At 44.7% G+C, this 22083-nt stretch overlaps 1 protein-coding gene across 1 annotated transcript in view; it reads right to left on the minus strand.

Moving 5' to 3' along the window:
• Positions 1-22083, minus strand: part of LOC119956167 (wings apart-like protein homolog) — a 175216-nt gene that overhangs the window by 63034 nt on the left and 90099 nt on the right. The window contains exons 5-9 of the mRNA XM_038783092.1: positions 18856-18996; positions 10297-10449; positions 9126-9262; positions 4525-4636; positions 2807-3031 (exon numbers count right to left, since the gene is read on the minus strand). Coding sequence (XP_038639020.1) covers positions 2807-3031; positions 4525-4636; positions 9126-9262; positions 10297-10449; positions 18856-18996 — 768 coding nt within the window. The remainder of the gene's footprint in view (positions 1-2806; positions 3032-4524; positions 4637-9125; positions 9263-10296; positions 10450-18855; positions 18997-22083) is intronic.

Genomic DNA, 22083 nt, shown 5'->3' on the forward strand with positions numbered 1-22083 from the left:
TACGCCTCGAGGAGCAGGTGTTACTTTAATATAAACAGACATCCAAAACAGAGTGCAAGAGAATTTCAGCATCCTTATTGAAGTCATGCAATGAGCTGATGACTGATGTAGGCTCTAGTTATCAAATTAAAAATATTTGAACTTGTTTTGATCAGTAGAGTTGCCTTAATTTTGGCCAAAGGTTTGCATTGATCAACATTCTCTGCTGAAACTGCAGATAGTTTTCATGGCAAAACATCATGCCTGGTTTCTTTAGTGTATTGAAACAGCAGCAGTAACTCTAACTTGATAGGGTGTGGGAACCAGGAGATAATATCAGAGAGGAATACCAAGATTCACGGAATACTGGGAGATAGGCAGCAATAAAATAGGTAGTAGTAGTTAACAGGTGGGGTCAGAGCATGGGGCAGAAAGGAATAGAAGCTAAATCAGGTTTATAGTGCATGTATGTGAATGCATGGAGTGTGGCAAGCAAGACTGGCGAGTTGCAGGTACAGATTGCTATATGGAAATGTGATATTGCAGCTGCAACAGAAACCTGGCTCAAAGGGCAGGACTGGGTTAAATATTCCTGGAAGCAAGGTGCTCAGAAACATAGGAAAGGAAGAAAAGGGAGAGGGATGGCAGCATTGGTTAAGGAGACCATTGCAGTGCTGGAGAAAGAGGATGGCCCAGAGGGGTCAAGGGCAAATTCTATTTGGCTGGGGTCAACGAACAAAAAAGATAAAAGAGCAAAAGCGACATGAGGAAAAACCTTTTCATGCAGCGAGTGGTTAAAATTTGGAATGCGCTGCCTGAGTGTGTCGTGGAGGCAGATTCAATCCAGGCATTCAAAAGCGAAATAAATTGATCTGAAAATAATGAATAAGGGGTACAGGGAGGAGGCAGGGGAATGACACTTGGTGCAATGTTCATTTGGAGGGCCATTGCACAACAGGCCAATAGATGCAGTATAATTTGGATGTGTGTGAGGTTATTCATTTTGGAAGCAAAAGCAGGAAGGCAGATTACTACCTGAATGGTTGTAAATTGGGAGGGGGGAGTGTGCAGCGGGACCTGGGTGTCCTTGTGCACCATTCGCTGAAGGTAAGCATGCAGGTGCAGCAGGCGGTAAAGAAGGCTAATGGTACGTTGGCCTTCATTGCGAGAGGTTTCGAGTATAGAAGCAGGGATGTGTTGTTGAAATTATACAGGGCCTTGGTGAGGCCTCACCTAGAATAGTGTGCGCAGTTTTGGTCTCCTTCTCTGTTGAAAGATGTTCTTGCTCTCGAGGGAGTGCAGCAAAGGTTTACCTGACTTGATTCCAGGGATGGCTGGACTGTCATGAGGAGAGATTGACTAGGTTGGGATTGTTCTCGCTGAAGTTCAGAAGACTAAGGTGGGGGTGGGGGGGGGGAGGTCCTCATAGAGACTTGGAAAATTCCAACAGGACTAGACAAGGTAGATGCAGGGAAGATGTTACCAATGATGGGTGTGTCCATAACCAGGGGCCATAGTCTGAGGATTCAGGGTAAACTATTTCGGACAGAGATAAGGAGACATTTCTTCACGCAAAGAGTGGTGAGCCTGTGGAATTCATTACCACAGGACATAGTTGATTCTAAAACATTGAATATATTCAAGAGGCGGCTGAGATTATTATTGAAGGCCCCGCCTTCTCAACCTCGCCCCTCACCCGAGGTGTGGTGACCCTCAGGTTAAATCACCACCGGTCAGCTCTCCCCCGCCCCCTCAAAGCCTCTGCTCATTTGGGATTATGGCAACTTTACTTACTTTAAACTAGATACAATCAGAGTTTATAAAAACTAGGGTTGCATTGATATGATTAGAGAAATTACCTAAATGTTTGAGACCATGAAGAGTGAAAGGTTAAATCCAGTAATCAAAATCCAGGATTAGCATCGTCTTTAGTATAGCACTTGGGGAGAATGGGATCAAAGGCTATGGGGAGAAAGCAGGATTAGGCTATTGAGTTGGATGATCAGCCATGATCGTGATGAACACGGAGCAGGCTCGAAGAGCCAAAAGGCCTCTTCCTGCTCCTATCTTCTATGCATCTATGTCGGCCAAATGGCCTCCTTCTGCATTGTAACAATTTTGTGATAGGTAAAGGGAGAGAGCACAGTGCTGCTCCTCTAACAGGTTTATACCTCAACATGTAAACAAAATTAGGAAAACACGCCTGAGTTTGAAAGGTATCTTAAATGATTGGAGTTTAAAGGGGGAATATCTTCCGCTGAGCTATTCACTACTGAACTTAATATGGTCTATATTTCAAACAGTCTGGAAGTGAAGCTGAACACCCAGTTTCGAAGCTATCACTCAGACTCAACATTGTGGCCAGATGTTGCTTTGTTTCATTAAGTTTTTGTAATTTCTCAGTACCAGGTACTCAAAAGAGGTGAAGCACCTTAAATGTTTCAGTATTAACATATAATTTGTTGCTGGGATATGATGGAAGGTGCACACATAGCCCTCTATGGCTTTGTGGAATAGCTTCATCAGAATCGGTACAGTAAAGCTCCAAGTGCATAGACATTTTCTGATGAAATAATACAGCTGTTCTTCATGTTTCGAATGGGAATATCCTGCAGATTCAAAGGGACAGAGTTGGGATTACTGCGCAATCAGCTGACATTGGCCAACCCCGAGAAGAGCAGGTAATATGTAACTAAGTTTGTGCAAGGCTTGGTTGGAAATCACTTTCCTGTTGGCAGCTTTCTGAAAATCAGCTATAGACTGTGAAGCATCTCTTGTACTGTGATTAAAGTCAATCCCAAAAAGATATTTAGCTCCATGTTCTTACCGTAATGTTCTCCAGGTCTAGATGCCTGTTGTGAACAGTCTCACACAGCTTGCGAATTTTCTCCTTGATCTTCTTCATTTCTTTCTCATTCAGTTGTCGTGAACAAGGCTCCTGGTCCATTTCCAGGAGGCGAATCATTAAGTCCAGACTAGCTCGATCCAGATCCATGTTTAGTCGATCCCGGCTCAAGATGTACATTAGTGCCGCTGTGCAAAGAGCTAGATTCTGACAATACAATGCAAAGACTGTGAAAGAAATTCCAACAGGCACGCACACTGTCAAACGTGTGACATGGAGCACTGTTATCACCTGCAGCGTTCTCCAGGGTGAGCTGTAGCATACTAACGCACCGGAGAAAGCTACAGCAAATGCAAGAACAAATGGACATTAACAGATTAAGTAAATGGACAAAGAAAATGGTAGATAGAACTCAATGTGCCAAATCAGAGCTCATCTGGATCCAAAGACGATAAATTGGAACATTTTATAAATGTTGAGAAACCAGGAACAAAGATTTGGGTGTCCAAGTAGACAAATCATTAAAACCAATGGACAGGTATGAAAAGTAACGTAAAAGGCTAATGGAATGTTGGTCTTTATCACAAACAATCGAAATACAAAGGGAGGCAATCAGGTGACAGTCAGTATCTGGAGGAACTGCATTCAGTTCTGGGGATTGTACCTCGAGGATATATTAGCCTTGGGTGGGGGGGAAGTGATGCCCTGCAGATTCACCAGGATGATTGTGGGTTAAAAGCGTCAAATGACTAGGGCAGTTGGCACAGATCTGGCTCATATTCCTTAATTTTGGAAGATTGAAGGAACATCTAATTGAGCATTTCTGATTAGTGAATTTGGTAGGGTAGACAGTGATAAACATATGCTTTGGTGGTCACGGTGTGGGGGAAGAATCCAGAACAAGGGAATTTCAACTTAAAATTAGAGACAGACCAATAAGAAAGAAGCCCTGACCCATTTATCCATGAAGGGTAGGTGGGAACTTGGACCAGATTCACCAAAAGATTTGGATGCTGGGAGTCTTTGAAACGTTAAAGACTGAGATGAACAGAATTTTGTTGGGTTAGATTAACACTGGCCAATATATGGGGTTGCAATACAAATCAGCAAAAAACAACAAAAAGGCTTGAGGGTCTGATAGGCCTCATCCTGTTTTTCTGAAATTCAGGGTGTTTTTTTCGCTAACCCTTTCTCCATCTCCACTAATTTGCACATTGAAGTGGAACCACCCTCCCATAGCCTAACCCACACATGGCCATGTTCACCTATCATCCTTGTGTTTGCTGACCCAGAGTGGCTACCAGTCCAACATGTACATTTGAAGCTTTCATTCTTTCCAAATCTCTCAATGGCCTTCGCTCTCCCCATCTCTGGGATCTCCACTAGCCCCAAAACGAGATCCCTGCGCTCCTTCAATTCATCTTCCCTCTCATTCATCACTTCCTATGTTCCACCAAAGGCAGCTGCACTTGCAGTTTCCTGGGCCCTAAGCAAATACCTCTCTCTCTCTCTCCAAGATACTCTTGAAAGACTAACCATTTTACCAAGATGTTGGCCACTGTGCCCCAAAATGTGACGTGACTCAGGATCAACCTTTGTCTGATTATACTCCTCTGAAGTGGCTGAAACGTTTACTGCATTGAACACACTGCATGCAAGATGTCACTGTTATATATCCACCTCCAAATACTCAGTTATACCTGGTTCTTTTGTGCATCATCCAGTGTCTTGAAGACCATGGCTACCATCCCATGAGCTCTCAGGTGCATTCGGAAGCTGGGCATGGCACACTTGGAGGCTAGGCTGATAATACTGGAAAATAAAAATAAACCCACTGAACAAAAAAAAGGAATTAACTCGAATTAGAGGTGTTATGATGCCAACTGATTACTGGTCAATTCGGATCCCAGAATGGAACCTGATAGTTTGATACATCATTAAAAAAAACTATGGAGAGTATTTACAGAACAGATACACAGGGGTCTGCTGTTAATTTTAAACAAAAGGTTAAAACTTTTATTATATACTAGATAACAAAAAGGTTGGAAAGATTTTCAATATAGACATCGAGAACAAATGATACAAACTCATTCAGAATCACAATTGTTATGGTGCAGGAGGCCATTTGGCCCATCATGTCTGCACCGGCTCTCCAAATGAGCATTATGAGTTACTACCATTCTTCTGCCTTTGCCCCATAACCCTGCACATTCAAATAATCATCTAATGCCGTCTTGAATGGCTCAATTGGACCTCCTCCACACTTCAAGACAAGTGCTGTCCAGACCCAAACCACTCAGTGAAAAAATTTCTCACATCGCATTTGCTTCTTTTGCAAATCACTTTAAACCTGCCCCCTCACATTCTCGACCCTTTTACAAGCAGGAACACTTCGCCCTATCTATCCTGCCCAGCCCCCTCATTTTGGAACACCTCTCTCAAGTCCCCACTTATCCTTCTCCATTCCAGGGAGAACAATCCCAACTTCCTCAATCCATCTTCGTAACTGAAGTTTCTCATCCCTGGAACCATTGTTGGAAATCTCTTCTGCACTTTTTCTTGCGTGTTCACATCCTTCTAAATGTATGGTCCCCGGAACTGTACACAATACTCCAGCTGAGATCTTTAATAAGGGTCTTATACAAGTTCAGCATGACCTCCTTGAGCTTGTACTCTATGCCAACATCAATAAAGCTTAGCATATTGTTTGCTATATATTCAAAATGTATTTTGAAAGGTCTAATACAAGTTGGCGCACAGGTCCACAGATCATTGAAAGTGGCAAAGCAGGTGGATAAGATAGTCAAGGCATACGGCATTTTGCCTTCATCTGTCAGGGCATCGAGTATAAAAATTGGAAAGTCATGCTGCAACTGTACAGAACCTTAGACAGGCCACACTTGGAATATAGTGTTGGTATATGGTATAAGGGGCAGCACGGTAGCATGGTGGTTAGCATAAATGCTTCACAGCTCAAGGGTCCCAGGTTCGATTCCCGGCTTGGGTCACTGTCTGTGTGGAGTCTGCACGTCCTCCCCGTGTGTGCGTGGGTTTCCTCCGGGTGCTCCGGTTTCCTCCCACAGTCCAAAGATGTGCGGGTTAGGTGGATTGGCCATGCTAAATTGCCCGTAGTGTCCTAAAAAGTAAGGTTGGGGGGGGGGGGTTTGGGTTACGGGTAGAGGGTGGATACGTGGGTTTGAGTAGGGTGATCATGGCTCGGCACAACATTGAGGGCCGAAGGGCCTGTTCTGTGCTGTACTGTTCTATGTTCTATACTCCCAGAAGGATGTGGACGATTTGGAGAGGGTGCAAAAGAGGTTTACTAGGATGTTGTCTGGAGGGCATTAGCAATGCGGAGGTTGAATAACTCTGATTTCTTTTCACTGGAACAATGGAGGTTGACGGGCGACATGATCGAAGTTTACAAAATTATGAGGGGCATGGACTGAGTGGATAGTCAGAAGCTGTTTCCCAGGGTGGAAAAGTCGATTACTAGGGACACAGGTTTAAGGTGCGAGGGGCAAAGTTTATAGGAGATGTGCGAGGCAACTTATTTTACAGAGGGTGGTGAGTGCCTGGAACGCGCTGCCAGTGGAGGTGGTGGCTGCTGTTACAATATTGATGGTCAAGAGGCATCTTGACAAATGCACGAATAGGATGGGAATAGGATGGGCAGCACGGTAGCATAAATGGTTAGCATTGTGGCTTCACAGCGCCAGGGTCCTCGGTTCGATTTCCCCGCTGGGTCACTGTGTGCGCGGAGTATGCACGTTCTCCCCGTGTGTGCGTGGGTTTCCTCCGGGAGCTCCAGTTTCCTCCCACAGTCCAAAGATGTGCAGGTTAGGTGGATTGGCCATGATACATTGCCCTTAGTGATCAAAAAAGTTAGGAAGGGTTATTGGGTTACTGGGATAGGGTGGAAATGTGGGCATAAGTGGGTCGGTGCACACTCGATGGGTTGAATGGCCTCCTTCTGCACTGTATGTTCTATGAATAGAGGGATACGGATTCGGGAAGTTTAGACAGGCATCATGATTGGCGCAGGCTTGGAGGGCTGAAAGGCCTGTTCCTATGCTGTTGTTTGGAGGGCTGAAAGGTCTGTTCCTGTGCTGTTGTTTCTTTGACAGCTGGCACAGGTATACAAGTGGGCACAGATATAAACATTTCCACATACCAACTGGCAGCACCAATTTGTTCACTGAAGTAGAATTGCTTCATTTCTCTGCCAGACAATTCCCTCCACATAAAGATGCAGTCCCAAAATGATTACACAACTATTGCCTTCACTGTCTGCGCCAAAATCAGAGAACTCCCTTCCGAACAGCAATGTAGGTGTACCCACACCACATGGACTGCAGTGGTTCAAGAAGACGACTCAGCACCACTTTCTCAAGGACAATTAGTGATGGGCAATAAACAATGACTCTGGGCACCAACACCCGCATCCCATGGAAGAATAAAAACCGAAACAAAATGGGCGTAGGTAATAATTCCAGATTTTTATTGAATGCGATTTTCTCCATCTGCCATGTCCAGTGATAATACCACAATGTCTTCGGACCTGGTATGAATGCCATTGTCCACCCGTGGTACTAATTCCATTGTGAGCTGCAGAGCCCATCAATTAACCAGTTAGATTTACCTTTTGTTTTTTATACTTGATTGAGCAGATATTTGTTCATTGCATTGATATCAGGTTACAGACTGAACCACAGCCAATTATCATAGTAACTGACTTGAGTGTGTCCAGGTGAATCATAGAATTTACAGTGCAGGAGTCCATTCAGCTCATCGAGTCTACACCGGCCCTTGGAAAGAGCACCCCACCCAAGCCCACACCTCCATCCTATCATCATAACTCCACCCAACCTTTGTGGACACTAAAGGCAATTTATCATGGCCAATCCACCTAACCTACACATCTTTGGACTGTGGGAGGAAACCGGAGCACCCGGAGGAAACCCACGCAGACACGTGGAGAACGTGCAGACTCCGCACAGACAGTGACCCAAGCCAGGAATCGAAACTGGGACCTGGCGTGGTGAAGCAACAGTGCTAACCACTGCGCTACCGTGCTGCCCAGGCTTCCACTATGGTGAATGGTCCTAGAACAGATCTAGAAAACACAATATCTAGTTAAAATCTGCTTTGGTGGTAAATGTTGTAGGATAAATGTCAGCCAGGACAACCCATTCAAGCAATGTGATCTTTTATTTCACTTCAGTTTAACCTCGCATGTGTAAGATGGCACCTTCAGCAGCACTGCATCCTTTCCGACAACTGAAGTGTCTACCTATGCTCAAAGCATCGTGCGAGGCTTGAACTCATGGTTTTGATTTATTCAAGGGTGTGAGCTTCGCTAGTTCACCCACCCAGCGATAGTGGAGGAACAGCGATATTATTTCCCAGTCATTTCAATCGGAGGCTAAATGCCACCAAACAAACAGAAATCAGGACTGAATCCATTCAGCAAATCACCAAGATATTGTATAGGTTGTGGCAGAGTTGATATCTTCTCATTTACTCTACAGATCACAAATCTACCATTCTCTCCCGGGGCAGCACGGTGACAGTGGTTAGCACTGCTGCCTCACAGTGCCAGGGACCCGGGTTCATTTCCGGCCTTACCTGACTGTGTGGAGTTTGCACGTTCTCCCTGCGTCTGCGTGGGTTTCCTCTGGGTGCTCCAGGTTTCTCCCACAGTCCAAAGATGTGCAGGTTAAGTGGATTGACCATGCTAAATTGCTCCTTAACCAGTTAGGAGTTCTACGGATAGGGTGGGGGAGTGGGCCACAGTAGGGTGCTCATTCAGAGGGTTGGTGCAGACTTGATAGGTCGACTGGCCTCCTTCTGCACTGTAGGGATTCTATGGTTCTTCAGCAGGATCTCTCGCGACAGTGAGCATCTCCATGATATTAACATGCAAAGGTACAACACCCAATCTGTTCATAGAATCCCTACAGTGCAGGAGGCCGTTCCGTCAATCTATTCTGCACCAACCCTCTGAAAGCGCATCTTAGAGGGCCGCTCTCCACCCCATCCACAAAACCCCACCTAACCTGCACATCTTTGGACTGTGGGAGGAAACCGGAGCACTCCGAGGAAAACCACGCAGACACGGGGAGAACATGCAAACTTCACACAGACAATCACCTGAGGCCGGAATTGAACTGGATCCCTGGCACTGAGGCAGCAGTGCCAACCACTGTGCCACCGGTCACATATAAAATAATCGCTCATAATAGTTAAACCAACTTGAGCAACGCCCTGTTGAGCAACGACTCCATTCACAGCAGCATACCTAAGGCAGCGTGTGTTGAGAGGCTGAGAACATTTCAGTCCACTGAGTAGGTACTCAATGTCATCCGTAAACTCTTGATTTTCTCCAAATTCCACCACATCGTTGAAGTGCTTCACGTGCTGAACCACAGTGTACAACTGAAATAAAAACAACACTTTACATAGAACGTTACTGGTTAAAAGCAGAGTACACCTGGCATAGCAAACCCCAAGTTACAAACCGGGGCAACAGCTCAGAGCACAGACACCACCCTGGCCAATCAGATCAGTGTACGGTCCCTGGTTGAAATGCAGAATCTTGCTAATCAGTTAGTATCTTGCAGGTGATGAGCTGTTACTGTCAGCAGGTAACTTGAAGATCTGGGGCATTGACCTGGGGCCTTGTGCATTTTTAGTGCCACTGCACCAGAAGAATTGTGTAGGCCTCGGTTATCCTGCAATACGGAGAAATGTACATAGAAAATAGAATGCAGGAGGCCATTCAATCCTCCGAGCCTGCTCTGCCATTCATTATGGTCAGGGCTGATCATCAAATGCAATACTGATCCCACCTTCCACCCAAAGTGCTTTGACAAAGGGTCGTCTGGACTCGAAATGTTAGCTCTTTTCTCTCCCTCCAGACATTGCCAGACCTGCTGAGATTTACCAGCATTTTCGTTTTGGTTCCACCTTCCACCCATATCCCTTGATCTCTTCAGACCCAAGAGTGAACATCCTTTAGGTGGAACTGTAACTGGCAGTTTTCCCAGCAGGTTGGGCAGTTAGCAAGATCTGGTGTTCACAACAGGGAGCTGCATTAAATCAAAATCCTCTTGCCCTTGGGGGCTATAAACTTGCTTTGTCCTAATAGTCATTTCTATAATTCCCAAGGGAAGAGTTTCAGCAGCTCAGCAAATTCTCCATCCGCAAGCATCCGCGGGATGAAAGGGATCCCTCGGAAACGGGTATCTGTAACATAAGGATGGAGCTCTACCTAACACAACTCCTCCCGCTCAGGCAGAATGCGCCTCGGCACACTGCACAACACTTCAAACATGTTCAGTATTTCACGAGAGGAGCTAATCTGCAAATTCAATGACCATTAGTTTTCTAGCAATGCAAACACAAACTTTAATAATTTTGTAATCTGCTTTCAATATCAAATAAGGTAAACTAAGAGCCGAGTCTAGTACCTCTTTATCTTCCTTCCTACATTTCAGTGCAGTTACAATGTCTTGGTACGGTTGGGTTGGTATCGTGACCGTTTTTATCACACGGGGTGGAGGGGGAGGGGCTTTGAAGACACCCTCATCCTTCTGAGCGGTTTCCTTTACGGCGACAACAGCCTATAAACAATGCAAAAAAACAAGCAGGTAAGAACAAATTTGCTGACCAACCAAACATATTAATTATTGGCTATGATCCGCCACGTTCACAGAAACAGCTTCAATATGTCATCCCACAGAATGCGTGGAACCATCGGGGTTGATATTTCATTGACAGGCACAGCCTTTTCCAATCTGATGATCACTGCCCTACTCCAACCCTGTTCGGAGACAGTTGGATAAAAGCTACCTCTGCAAACCTCTACCAGTCAAAAATAATGTAAGGCTCCTAAAGCAACGCAAAGAAAAACTGTGACCCCCCCCCCCAGCGCCAGCACGGAGACACCGCATTTCTGTGGACAAGAGGGGGAGTCCCCCCACCCACAACTGAGTGCCAGAGGGGCAGCCTCCCCCATGCTCTAGATATAGAGCGGGCGGAGCAAGAGAGAGCGAGAAAGCAAGAGAGCGAGAAAGCAAGAGAAAGCGAGAGAAAGCAAGAGAGAGAGCGATAGAGCGCGAGTAAGCAAGAGTGAGAGAGAAAGCGAGAGCGAGAGAGAGCGCAAGAGAGAGCGCAAGAGAGAGCGCGAGAGAGAGCGAGAGAGAGCGCGAGAGAGAGCGAGAGAGCGCGAGAGAGCGCGAGAGAGCGCGAGAGAGCGCGAGAGAGCGCGAGAGAGAGCGCGAGAGAGCGCGAGAGAGCGCGAGAGAGCGCGAGAGAGAGAGAGCGCGAGAAGTAGTCCTTCACTGCCTTTATGGAAATCCTGTTCAAAACTGGTTGTAACAATTCCCTATATCATTTGGCCAATACATGCAGTACAGAACCATAGTGTGTCTTGGGCAGCCCATACATACGTGGATGCAGCAAGCCATGAGGGCTAACCCTGCCATATATTGTCATTGGAATGTCACTTTAAGAAATGTTTATCTTCTCAAGTGGCTGCAGTGATGTCAGTGTGTGGGTGGAGCTGGGCTCTGGCTCTGCTTTTTAAGCTGGAAGCTGTTTTGTAGCTGAGTTTCAGCTTCGTTTTCAATTGGAGAGCTGCATTCAAACCAAGGTGTATTATTTTGGGTCTCTCTCTCTAAAGAATGTCTACAGATCATTTGATGATTTTAAAGTAATACCCGTTTCTGCAAGGAATGCAAACCTACTGTCTTTGTTAAAAAGGGGTTTTGACTAATGGAAAGTTACTAAGGGCTACCTATAGAGTATTGTATCTTTGGAGGGGGGGGGGAGGAGAGAAGTATCAGTGTTGCTAGTTGATAAGATGTTTACTGTGTGTTTATAAAATGTTAATTGGATTCATAGAATAAACATTGTTTTGTTTAAACATACTTTAGCTCTGTTGCATCACACCTGTAAAGTGGGCCCTTGTGCTCCCCATAACCAAAATCTTTTGAAAGTTGTGGGTCAGGTGAACTCCATGATATACTTTGGTGTTCTCTAAACCCTGGCCCATAATAATCTATATATACATGCATGCATACATACAAGATAGGAGCAGGAGGCAGCTTTATGGCCCTTCGAGCCTGCTCCGCCATTCATCACGATCATGGCTGATCATCCAACTCAATAGCCTAATCCTGCTTTCTCCCCATAGCCTTTGATTCCATTCTTCCCAAGTGCGATATCTAGCCGCCTCTTGAATATATTCAATGTTTTAGCATCAGCTACTTCCTGTGGTAATGAATTCCACAGGCTCACCACCGTGTGAAGAAATGTCTCCTCATTTCTGTCCGAAATGGTTTACCCCGAATCCTCAGACTATGACCCTTGGTTCTGGACACACCCATCATTGGTAACATCTTCCCTGCATTCACCCTGTCTAGTCCTGTTAAAATTTTTTTGAAGTCTCTATGAAATCCCCCCCCCTCATTCTTCTGAACTCCAGCGAGAACAATCCCAACCTAGTCAATCTCTCCTCATATGACAGTCGCATATCACATGGTACTCATCGTTCCTACACAAGCCCAACAAGTAATTCATTTTCAAGCACAACTATCTGGTCATGTTCACCAACAGGTCATATGGATATGAATTTGGACCTGTCATTAAGAATGGCATGCATTTTTTTTGGAAAAGGTCATGCTTGGTAAGGATGACTATTCCATTGACAATCCTTTGTCAGGTTTACTGATGCATATGTCCTGGTTTGTCTTAAGGTCTCACAACGGCGTACGGTATTCGTTTTGCATGCTGAGAGTGGAACTCTGGAGTTGAGGTCAATATAGGAGTTTAATGAAGTGGGGAGGGAGGTTTTGCTGTGTCCCTTACTACGTCTACAGGTCAATGGAACAGGAGCAGACCAAGGCCAGAGAGTTGGAGATAAGCTGCAGCAGCCCCAGCAAGATCGAGTGAATATGCCTGAGTATTATCACAGTTAAATGTTTGGTAGGTCAGTATTTCTCTCTACTTTTTCGGAATTGCTTTGAGATTGAAGGCTAGGTAGAAAAAAGTTGTGTGAAAACTAAACATCAGTAGTAAAATTAAAAACAAATTGAAAATCTAATTAAATAAAATGGGAATGCAGGGCCAGGTGATGCGTGTAGCTGCAATATGTGGGAGCTGGTGGATCCCATTGTGGTTCATAGCAACATCTATAGCAAATGTTGGTTGCTTGAGAAACTTTGCCTCAGAGTTAATGAGCTGGAGTCCAAGCTTCGGACTTTGTGACATATCAGGAAGGGGAAGAGTTACCTGGATAGTGTTCGAGGAAGCAGTCACACCCCTTAGATTAACTACCTTGAATTCGGTCAGTGGTCAGGGATAAGAGGGGGGTGACTACGGGTGAGGAAGGTCGAGGGATCCAAGATATAGCACTGCAGGAGCCTTAGGCCTGCCCTTGTCCAACAGGTTTGAGATTCTTGCTCCATGTGTGGACGAGAGACTCGGTTACAAGGAGATCAAAAACTAGGAACTAAATATTCAGGAGATGTGATTTTTCCCAAGGAAATGAAAATCGCTTATTGTAACGAGTAGGCTTCAATGAAGTTACTGTGAAAAGCCCCTAGTCGCCACATTCCGGCGCCTGTTCGGGGAGGCTGGTACGGGAATTGAACCGTGCAGCTGGCATGCCTTGGTCTGCTTTAAAAGCCAGCGATTTAGCCCAGTGTGCTAAACAGCCCCTAGGACAGGAGGAAGGAACGGGTAGTAGTTAGCTTTCTTAGTACAAGATGGAATAAGTACAATATTAAGAAATGATCTTGGATTGAAGATGTAAAATCCATGTATGGAACTACGAAATAACATGGGGAAGAAAACGCTGGTGGGAGTAGTCTAATGGCCCCCAAACAGAAGCTCTACTATAGGACAGAGATTAAATCAGAAAATAATAAAGACATGTAATTTAATCATGTGTGACTTTCATCTTCATGTAGATTGAGAAAATCAAATTGGCTGAGGTTGCCTTGAGGAGGAATTGATAAGAGTATATCCTGGATAGTTTCCTCGAACAATGGATGTGGATCCAACCAGGGAGCAGGCTCCATTGGATTTAGTAATATGCTAATGAGGCAGATTTAATGAACAATCTGAGTAAAAATTCCCATGGAAGCTGGGACCATAATATGGTAGAATTCAGCATTCAATTTGAGAGTGAGAAACTTGGCTCAGAAACAACTGTGCTACACTTAAAATAATTATAAAGGAATGAGGGGAGAGTTGGCTGGAGTGGACTGGCAAAGGAGTTGAGCAGGAAAGAGTTTATCAGCAATGGCAGATGTTTCGGAAAATAGTTCAGACTCACAACGGGGAGGCAGTGGCATTGTCACTGGACTAGTAAACCAGAGTCCCAGAACAATCCCGGCCACTGCAGATGGTGAAATTTGAATTCAATAAAAATCTGGAAGTAAAAGTCTAATGATGGCCATGAAACCATTGTCGATCATTGTAAAAACCCATCTGGTTCACTAATGTCCTTTCGGGAAGGAAATCTTCCATCCTTACCAGGTCTGGCCTACATGTGACTCCAGATCCACAATAACTGTGGTTGACTCCCAACTGCCCCTTCAAGGGCAATTAGGGATGGGCAATGAATGTTGGCCCAGCCTGCGACGCTCACGTCCCATGAACAAATTTTTTTTTTTTTTTTTTATAAATTTAGATTAGTCAATTATTTTTTCCAATTAAGGGGCAATTTAGCGTGGCCAATCCACCTACTCTGCACATTTTTGGGTTGTGGGGGCGAAACCCACGCAGACACGGGGAGAATGTGCAAACTCCACACGGACAGTGACCCAGAGCCGGGATCGAACCTGGGACCTCAGCGCCGTGAGGCAGTTGTGCTAACCACTAGGCCACCGTGCTGCCCGTCCTATGAACAAATAAAAAAAACAATAATGAAACAAAAATTGAAAATCGCCTATTGTCACGAGTAGGCTTCAATGAAGTTACTGCGAAAAGCCCCTAGTCGCTACATTCCGGCGCCTGTCTGGGGAGGCTGGTACGGGAATGCTGCTGGCCTGCTTGGTCTGCTTTAAAAGCCAGCGATTTAGCCCAGTGAGCTAAACCAGCCCCTGGTTACAGATACAATAAAGATGTATCCAAGTGAGGAAGAAAGGTTCTAGGAAGGAGACGAGTCAACTATGGTTAGCCATGGAAGTGAAGGACAGTATTAATTGAAAAACAAAATATATAATATGGCAAAGATTAGTGATAAGCCAGAAGATTGGGAAAGTTTTAAAAAACATCAAAAGATGACCAAAAAATAATGAGGTAGAAGATAAGCTTAGAGGATAAACTAGCAAGTACAATAAAAATGAACAGCAAGAGCTCTCCACTAGGAAAATATTCCATTGCACTGGATGAGTACAGCTCCAACAACGCTCAAACTCGACAGCATCCAGGACATAGCAACCCGTTTGATTGCTTCTCCTTCCACTCAAACCCTCCACCACCGCCAAACAGTGACAGCCGTGTGTACCATCTACAAGAGGCACTGCAGGAACTCACCAAGGTTCCTTAGCACCTTCCAAACCTACAACCATTACCGTCTAGAAGGACAGGAGCAGCAGATACCTGGGGAACCCACCATCTTGAGGTCCCCCTCCAAGTCACTCACCACTCTGACTTAGAAATATATCGCTGTTCCTTCACTGTCGCTGGACAACATCCTGCAACTCCCTCCCTAACAGCACAGTGGCTGCAGTGGTTCAAGAAGGCAGTTCTCCACCTCCATCTGAAGGGCAACTAGGGATGGGCAATGAATGTTGGCCTAACCAGCGACGCCCACATCCCGTAAATGAATTAAGAACAAATAAATATGAGTTTGTTCCAGGTTGGAGATACTGCAGAGATGTTCAGCTTCTTTGAGGTATCCATCCCATCAAAATCCACAACTAGGCGAATATGCCTGGAAGCAGAAGTTGATGTAGTTTTTAAAAAGAATTACCTGGCTAATTCACAAGCAGGTCTTGCCAAATTAATTTTTGAGAAATATTTAAGAGCTGGACAGTGTCTAACCAGCTCACACAGTAATACACAATGATTGAAGGGGAAGTAACAGAGTGGAGCATTTACAGTCCACTCAATCATTTGGAAAAACAATTACAGGTTTATAATTTCTGCTATTCCAGAAGATATTCATTTATGGAGAGCAACAGTTCATGGTTGAGGGTCATCACAGAAGACCATAGATAATACAAGCATAGCATTAGCATTAAACTGAACGTAGCAGCCAAGGACACAGGTTTGAAAAATAAAGTGCCCGAAGAGAAATAGGAGAGAAGAAACCCTCTCTCCCTCCCCACACACAATGTGGAACAGGCTCCCAGCAAAACCAGAAGTTGCCAAAATGACTGCCGAAAGGGACTGCACAGGCAGATGATGAAGCTGAAATTTAAGCTTATTTAAGCTTAGGTTGTGTAGATGTGAGTCAGATGGTAGCCAACCATCAGTCAGCTGGAAGTAGGGGTCACTGACTGGGTGTTAACCAGATACTCTGTAGTTGTGGACTGGCTTGTATCTGAAATGTATGTAAGAAGGCAGCTGCTAGACTTTGATCAGGGAGCACTGACAGCAAGAGAGGAACAGTGAGCACTAAAACAGGAATGAGAGTCAGAATGGCAATTCAATGCAGAGGGGAATGGGGCGCTGAATAGACCCAAGTGATATTGAAGTCCAAAAATTATGTCTTCAATTGGCAGCATAGGAAGGACAGTGTCAGATGTGGGACATTCAATCACCATGTGTCCACTTAATCAAACATCTGGTGAGAAGTTTCACCAACTCTCACTCACGATTTCATGGAGGAAATTATTAAAATAAAGAGAAAATAGTCAGTTTCAAAAGGGACCAGTGCGATCAACAGGGCAACACAGTAACCCAGTGGTTAGCACTGTCGTTTCACAGCTCCAGGGTCCCAGGTTCGATTCCTGGTTTGGGTCACTGTGTGTGTGGAGTCTACAAGTTCTCCTCGTTTCGGCATGGGTTTCCTCCCACAGTCCAAAGATGTGCAGATTAAGTGGATTGGCCATGCTAAATTGCCCTTAGTGTCCAAAGAGGTTGGGTGGGGTTGCTGGGTTATGGGTATGGGGCGCAGCTGTGAGTTTAAAGTGGGGTGCTCTTTCCCAGGGCTGGTGCAGACTCGATGGGCCGAATGGCCTCCTTCTGCACTGTAAATTCTATGTCTTTGTCAATACTGAGGCAGTAATGAGTTGAGAATGAGCAGCCCAGTTCGAGGACGATGTGCAGTAATGAGCTCCAAAAGGATATTGAGGAATTAGAGAGAATACAAAATATTTACCGGACTTTGCCTCACCCAATGTGAATACCAAGAATGCTTCAAATAAATGGATAGTTAGAAGCAGAAATGTTTCTAGTTGCTGTGGGCCAAGATTGAGGGCCAGCGATGCAAGAGAATTAAGAAGACGACAGGAGAAATCCTTCGTCAGTATAGAATTCCCTTCCTGCATTAGTGAAAGCAGTAGACATTCAACATTAGATTGGAGAGATGGATGAAGGAAAAGAGGAATAAGCAATAGGAATAGAGGGTGTTGTTCCTCCCCCTCCCATCAGAAGATAAGAATGATTGAACCAGAAGACGGTTTCTCTTTCGGAGAGACAGTAACTATCAGAAGGAATGGATGTGGAAGATTCAGTTGGGGAAATAGTTAGATAGATAGATAGATAGAGAATAGACAGAGAAATACAGCACAGAACAGGCCCTTCGGCCCACGATGTTGTGCCGAACTTTTGTCCTAGGTTAATAATAGAATTTTGGACATTAAGGGCAATTTATCATGGCCAATCCACCCAACCTGCACATCCCTGGACCGTGGGAAGAAACCGGAGTACCCGGAGGAAACCCACGCACACACGGGGAGGACGCGCAGACTCCACACAGACAGCGACCCAAGCCGAAATTGAACCAGGGACCCTGGAGCTGTGAAGCAATTGTGCTACCCACAATGCTACCGTGCTGCCCTTAAGAACAAATTAGTCTACAGTCCATTATTCTACCCTAATCCATGTACTTATCCAATAGCCGCTTGAAGGTTCCTAACATTTCCGACTCAACTACTTCCACAGGCAGCGCATTCCATGCCCCCACTACTCTCTGGGTAAAGAACCTACCTCTGACATCCCCCCTATATCTTACACCATTTACCTTAAATTTATGTCCCCTTGTAATGGTTTGTTCCACCCGGGGAAAAAGTCTCTGACTGTCTACTCTATCTATTCCCCTGATCATCTTATAAACCTCTATCAAGTCGCCCCTCATCCTTCTCCGTTCTAATGAGAAAAGGCCTAGCACCCTCAACCTTTCCTTGTAAGACCTACTCTCCATTCCAGGCAACATCCTGGTAAATCTCCTTTGCACCTTTTCCAAAGCTTCCACATCCTTCCTAAAATGAGGTGACCAGAACTGCACAGTACTCCAAATGTGGCCTCACCAAGGTTTTGTACAGCTGCATCATCACCTCACAGCTCTTAAATTCAATCCCTCTGCTAATGAACGCTAGCACACCATAGGCCTTCTTCACAGCTCTATCCACTTGAGTGGCAACTTTCAAAGATCTATGAACATAGACCCCAAGATCTCTCTGCTCCTCTACATTGCCAAGAACCCTACCATTAACCCTGTATTCCGCATTCATATTTGTCCTTCCAAAATGGACAACCTCACACTTGTAAGGGTTAAACTCCATCTGCCACTTCTCAGCACAGCTCTGCATCCTATCTATGTCTCTTTTCAATAGCTGCCCACGAGCCACAAAGGAAATACTAATTAAGCAGATTTCTGGAAAAAGTGCGAGAATTTGAATTTGAGAGAGGAGGTAAAAATCAGCAGTTAATTTTAGCATTGACCAACATGATGTAAAATGCTAAGAGTTCAGCTCTAATACCAACCATATAATTTTACTTATCGGTAGATTACTGTACTCACACCCCATTCAGCGCTCTCTTTACTGGACCCTGACACTGTTACTCACCGGTGTTGTCTGAGACTGTGTCAGTGGCTGTTTATTTGCAGCACTCCCCAATGCGTTGTGAGATAGTGACAGCGTTGGAGGAAGCTCCTCTGGCTCAGGCTGATTCCAGTGTCTGGCATTATACACAGCTTTAGTAGGAGACTGTGCAAAAGACAAAAACATAGCATTAGCAGACAGCTTCGGACTTTAATTATACATACATGCATCACAGAAGCAGAGGCCACTCATCGATGTTATTTTACGTCCAAAACAAGTAACTTTTCCAAGCCAAGCGTCAGTGAAGGAGTTCCTCAGGTTTCTGTCCTTGGCTTAACCATCTGCAGCTGCTTCATCAATGACCTTCCTTCCATCATAAGGTCAGAAGTGGAGATGTTCGCTGATGACTGCACAATGCTCAGTACCATTCATGACTCCTCAGATATTGAAGCAGTCCATGTCCAAATGCAACAAGACCTGGACAAATATCCAGACTTGGGCTGACAAGTGGCAAGTTACATTTGTGTCACACAAGTGCCAGGAAATGACCAGCTTGAACAAGAGACAATCTAACCATTGCCCCATGACATTCAATAGCATTACCATTGGGAATGCCCCACTGGGGATCCCACAACATCTTGATCAGAAACTGAAGCACACTAGCTATTTAAATGGGCAGCACGGTAGCACAAATGGATAGCACTGTGGCTTCACAACGCCAGGGTCCCAGGTTCGATGCCCCGTTGGGTTACTGTCTATACGGAGTCTGCACGTTCCCCCCGTGTCTGCGTGGGTTTCCTCCGGATGCTCCGGTTTTCTCCCACAGTCCAAAGACGTGCAGGTTAGGTGGATTGGCCATGATAAATTGCCCATAGTGTCCAAAAAGGTTAGGAGGGGCTATTGGGTTACGGGGATAGGGTGGAAGTGAGGGCTTAAGTGGGTTGGTGCAGGCTCGATGGGCCGAATGGCCTCCCTCTGCACTGTATGTTCTATGTTCTAAATACTATGACGACAAGAGTAGGTCAAAGGCGAGGAATCCTGCGTCAGGTAACTCATCTCCTGATTCCCCAAAGCCTAGCCATCATCTACAAGGCACAAGTGAGGAGAGTGATGGATTATTCTCCATTTGCCTGAATGAGTGCAATTCCAACAACACTCGAAAAGTGTGATACCATCCAGAACAAAACAACCCACTTGACTGGTACCATCCACAAACAATCACTCTCTCCACCACCAATGCACAGTGGCAGCCGTGTGTGGCATCGATAAGATGCACTGCAGGAACCCAGCAAAGCTGCTTGGACAGCACCTTTGAAGCCCACAACTGTTACCACCTAGGAGGACTAAGGCTGCAGATGCATGGGAACACCATCATCTGCAAGTTCCCTCCAAGCTACTGACCACCCTGACTTGGAAATATATCTATTCCTTCATTGTCACTGGGTCAAATCCTAGAACTCCCTCCTCAGCATTGTCGGTATACTTACATGAAGGCAACTCACCACAGCATTCAAGGGCAATTAGGGATGGGCAATTAATGCTGGCCTATCCACTAAAGTCCACATCCCTTGAATTAATGAAAAAGGAAGCACTTCTTCCCACAAATGGCAGTGGGAGCATCTAACTCCACACTCCCAGCCAAACAAAAAGCTGTGGATGCTGGAGGCAAATTGAACATTTCAAAGTAGATTGATAGATTTTACCAATGGCATTAAGGGTGAGAACACCAAGGCTGGAAAATGGAGTTAAGATACAGATAAACCATGATCCAATTAAATGGCGGCCTCCTATTCCAATCAAACAAAAAACACAAGTGTCGTATAATTTACCACAATCTAGCATTTAACAAAGTGTTGATGGGCATTGAACATGTTGAATCTAATTATACAGTGCAGGGGAGTATTTGGTCCACAATTCCAGTGTTGGCTCTTTGACAAAGCTTTCTAATTAATCCTAGTCCTCTTCTCTTTCCCCATTCGCTCCAAAATTATTTCTCAAGTATTCTCCAATTTCCCTTTTTGAAAGTTACTGTCAAATCTACTTCCACTGTTTTTTCAGATAATGTATTCCAGATCATTACTCACCGTGTGAAGGAAATTCTCATTAGCCCCTGGTATTTTTTGGCCACTTACCTTAAACATGTGCCTTCTGGTTACTGATCCTCCCTCCAGCTCTCTCCATTTGCTCCATCAAAACTGTATATCATTTTGAACACCTCTACAAGTTCCCCCTTAACCTTCTCCGCTACAACAATCAGTTTCTGCAGACTCTCCACAGTAACTGAAGCTTCTTAAACCAGGTACTATTTTACTAAATTTCCTCCACACCTCAAGTGCCGATATCCTTCAGAATGTACGGTGCTCGATATGGACCCAATAACCTACCTGGGGGCTAACCAGTGATTTATTAAAGATTGATACAACAGCTTTGCTTTTGCACTTTGCCTATTAGGAAGTGAGTTCCTGCAAGCTGTTTCAACAGCCTTGTCCTATCTCCTTAAAAGATTGAATCTGTTATATTTAAGATCCAAAATCAGGTCTGGGAGTTCACTTTATTTGGACAGGTTTAGGACAAACTGTCACCCTTCCTTGTTCGCCTTCACTAATCTGCACATAGTAATTTGACTGGATTACTTACAAGCAACAAAACTCAAGATGTCCTTCTAAGGAACTAAATTGGTTTAAGGCAGCATGGCCTACTCCTTAATGATATGCATTCACCACAATTAAGGATTCCAATCCATATTTACTGAGCTGTCAGAGCTTGGAACCGTCACCAATCACTAAGGCCACTTCTTTCCGATCTTCAGGGAAGCACAAATGTAATCAGAATACAAGCCCGAAAAGTAAATAGGATTTGTAGAATACAGCACAGCAAGTGCCCATTGTACCTTTCCCGACTCTGTCTATGGTCCTGTAATCTTTTTGCAAGCATTTATCTATTCCCTTTTTAAAAGTTACTATTGAATGTGCTTCCAACACACTTTCAGCCAGTGCATTCTCGATCATAGCTATTTAGTGTTCAATATATTTCATGTCACCTCTGGTTCTTTTGCCAATTTCTTTAATTTGGTGTATCTGGCTAATAAAGCTGATCCTCTGGAAATAAGAACAACATGTTGAATAGCCTCCTTTTGTTCTCTAGGTTATGATTTTATGGGCCAAGACCATTAAAATAGATATATTGACCATTCATCACACTGAATTTTCTTGCCACATTAACAGACAATAGACAGTGCATTCCAAAATAATT

The sequence above is a fragment of the Scyliorhinus canicula genome, chromosome 22, assembly GCF_902713615.1.
Source record: "Scyliorhinus canicula chromosome 22, sScyCan1.1, whole genome shotgun sequence".
Lineage (NCBI taxonomy): Eukaryota > Metazoa > Chordata > Chondrichthyes > Carcharhiniformes > Scyliorhinidae > Scyliorhinus > Scyliorhinus canicula.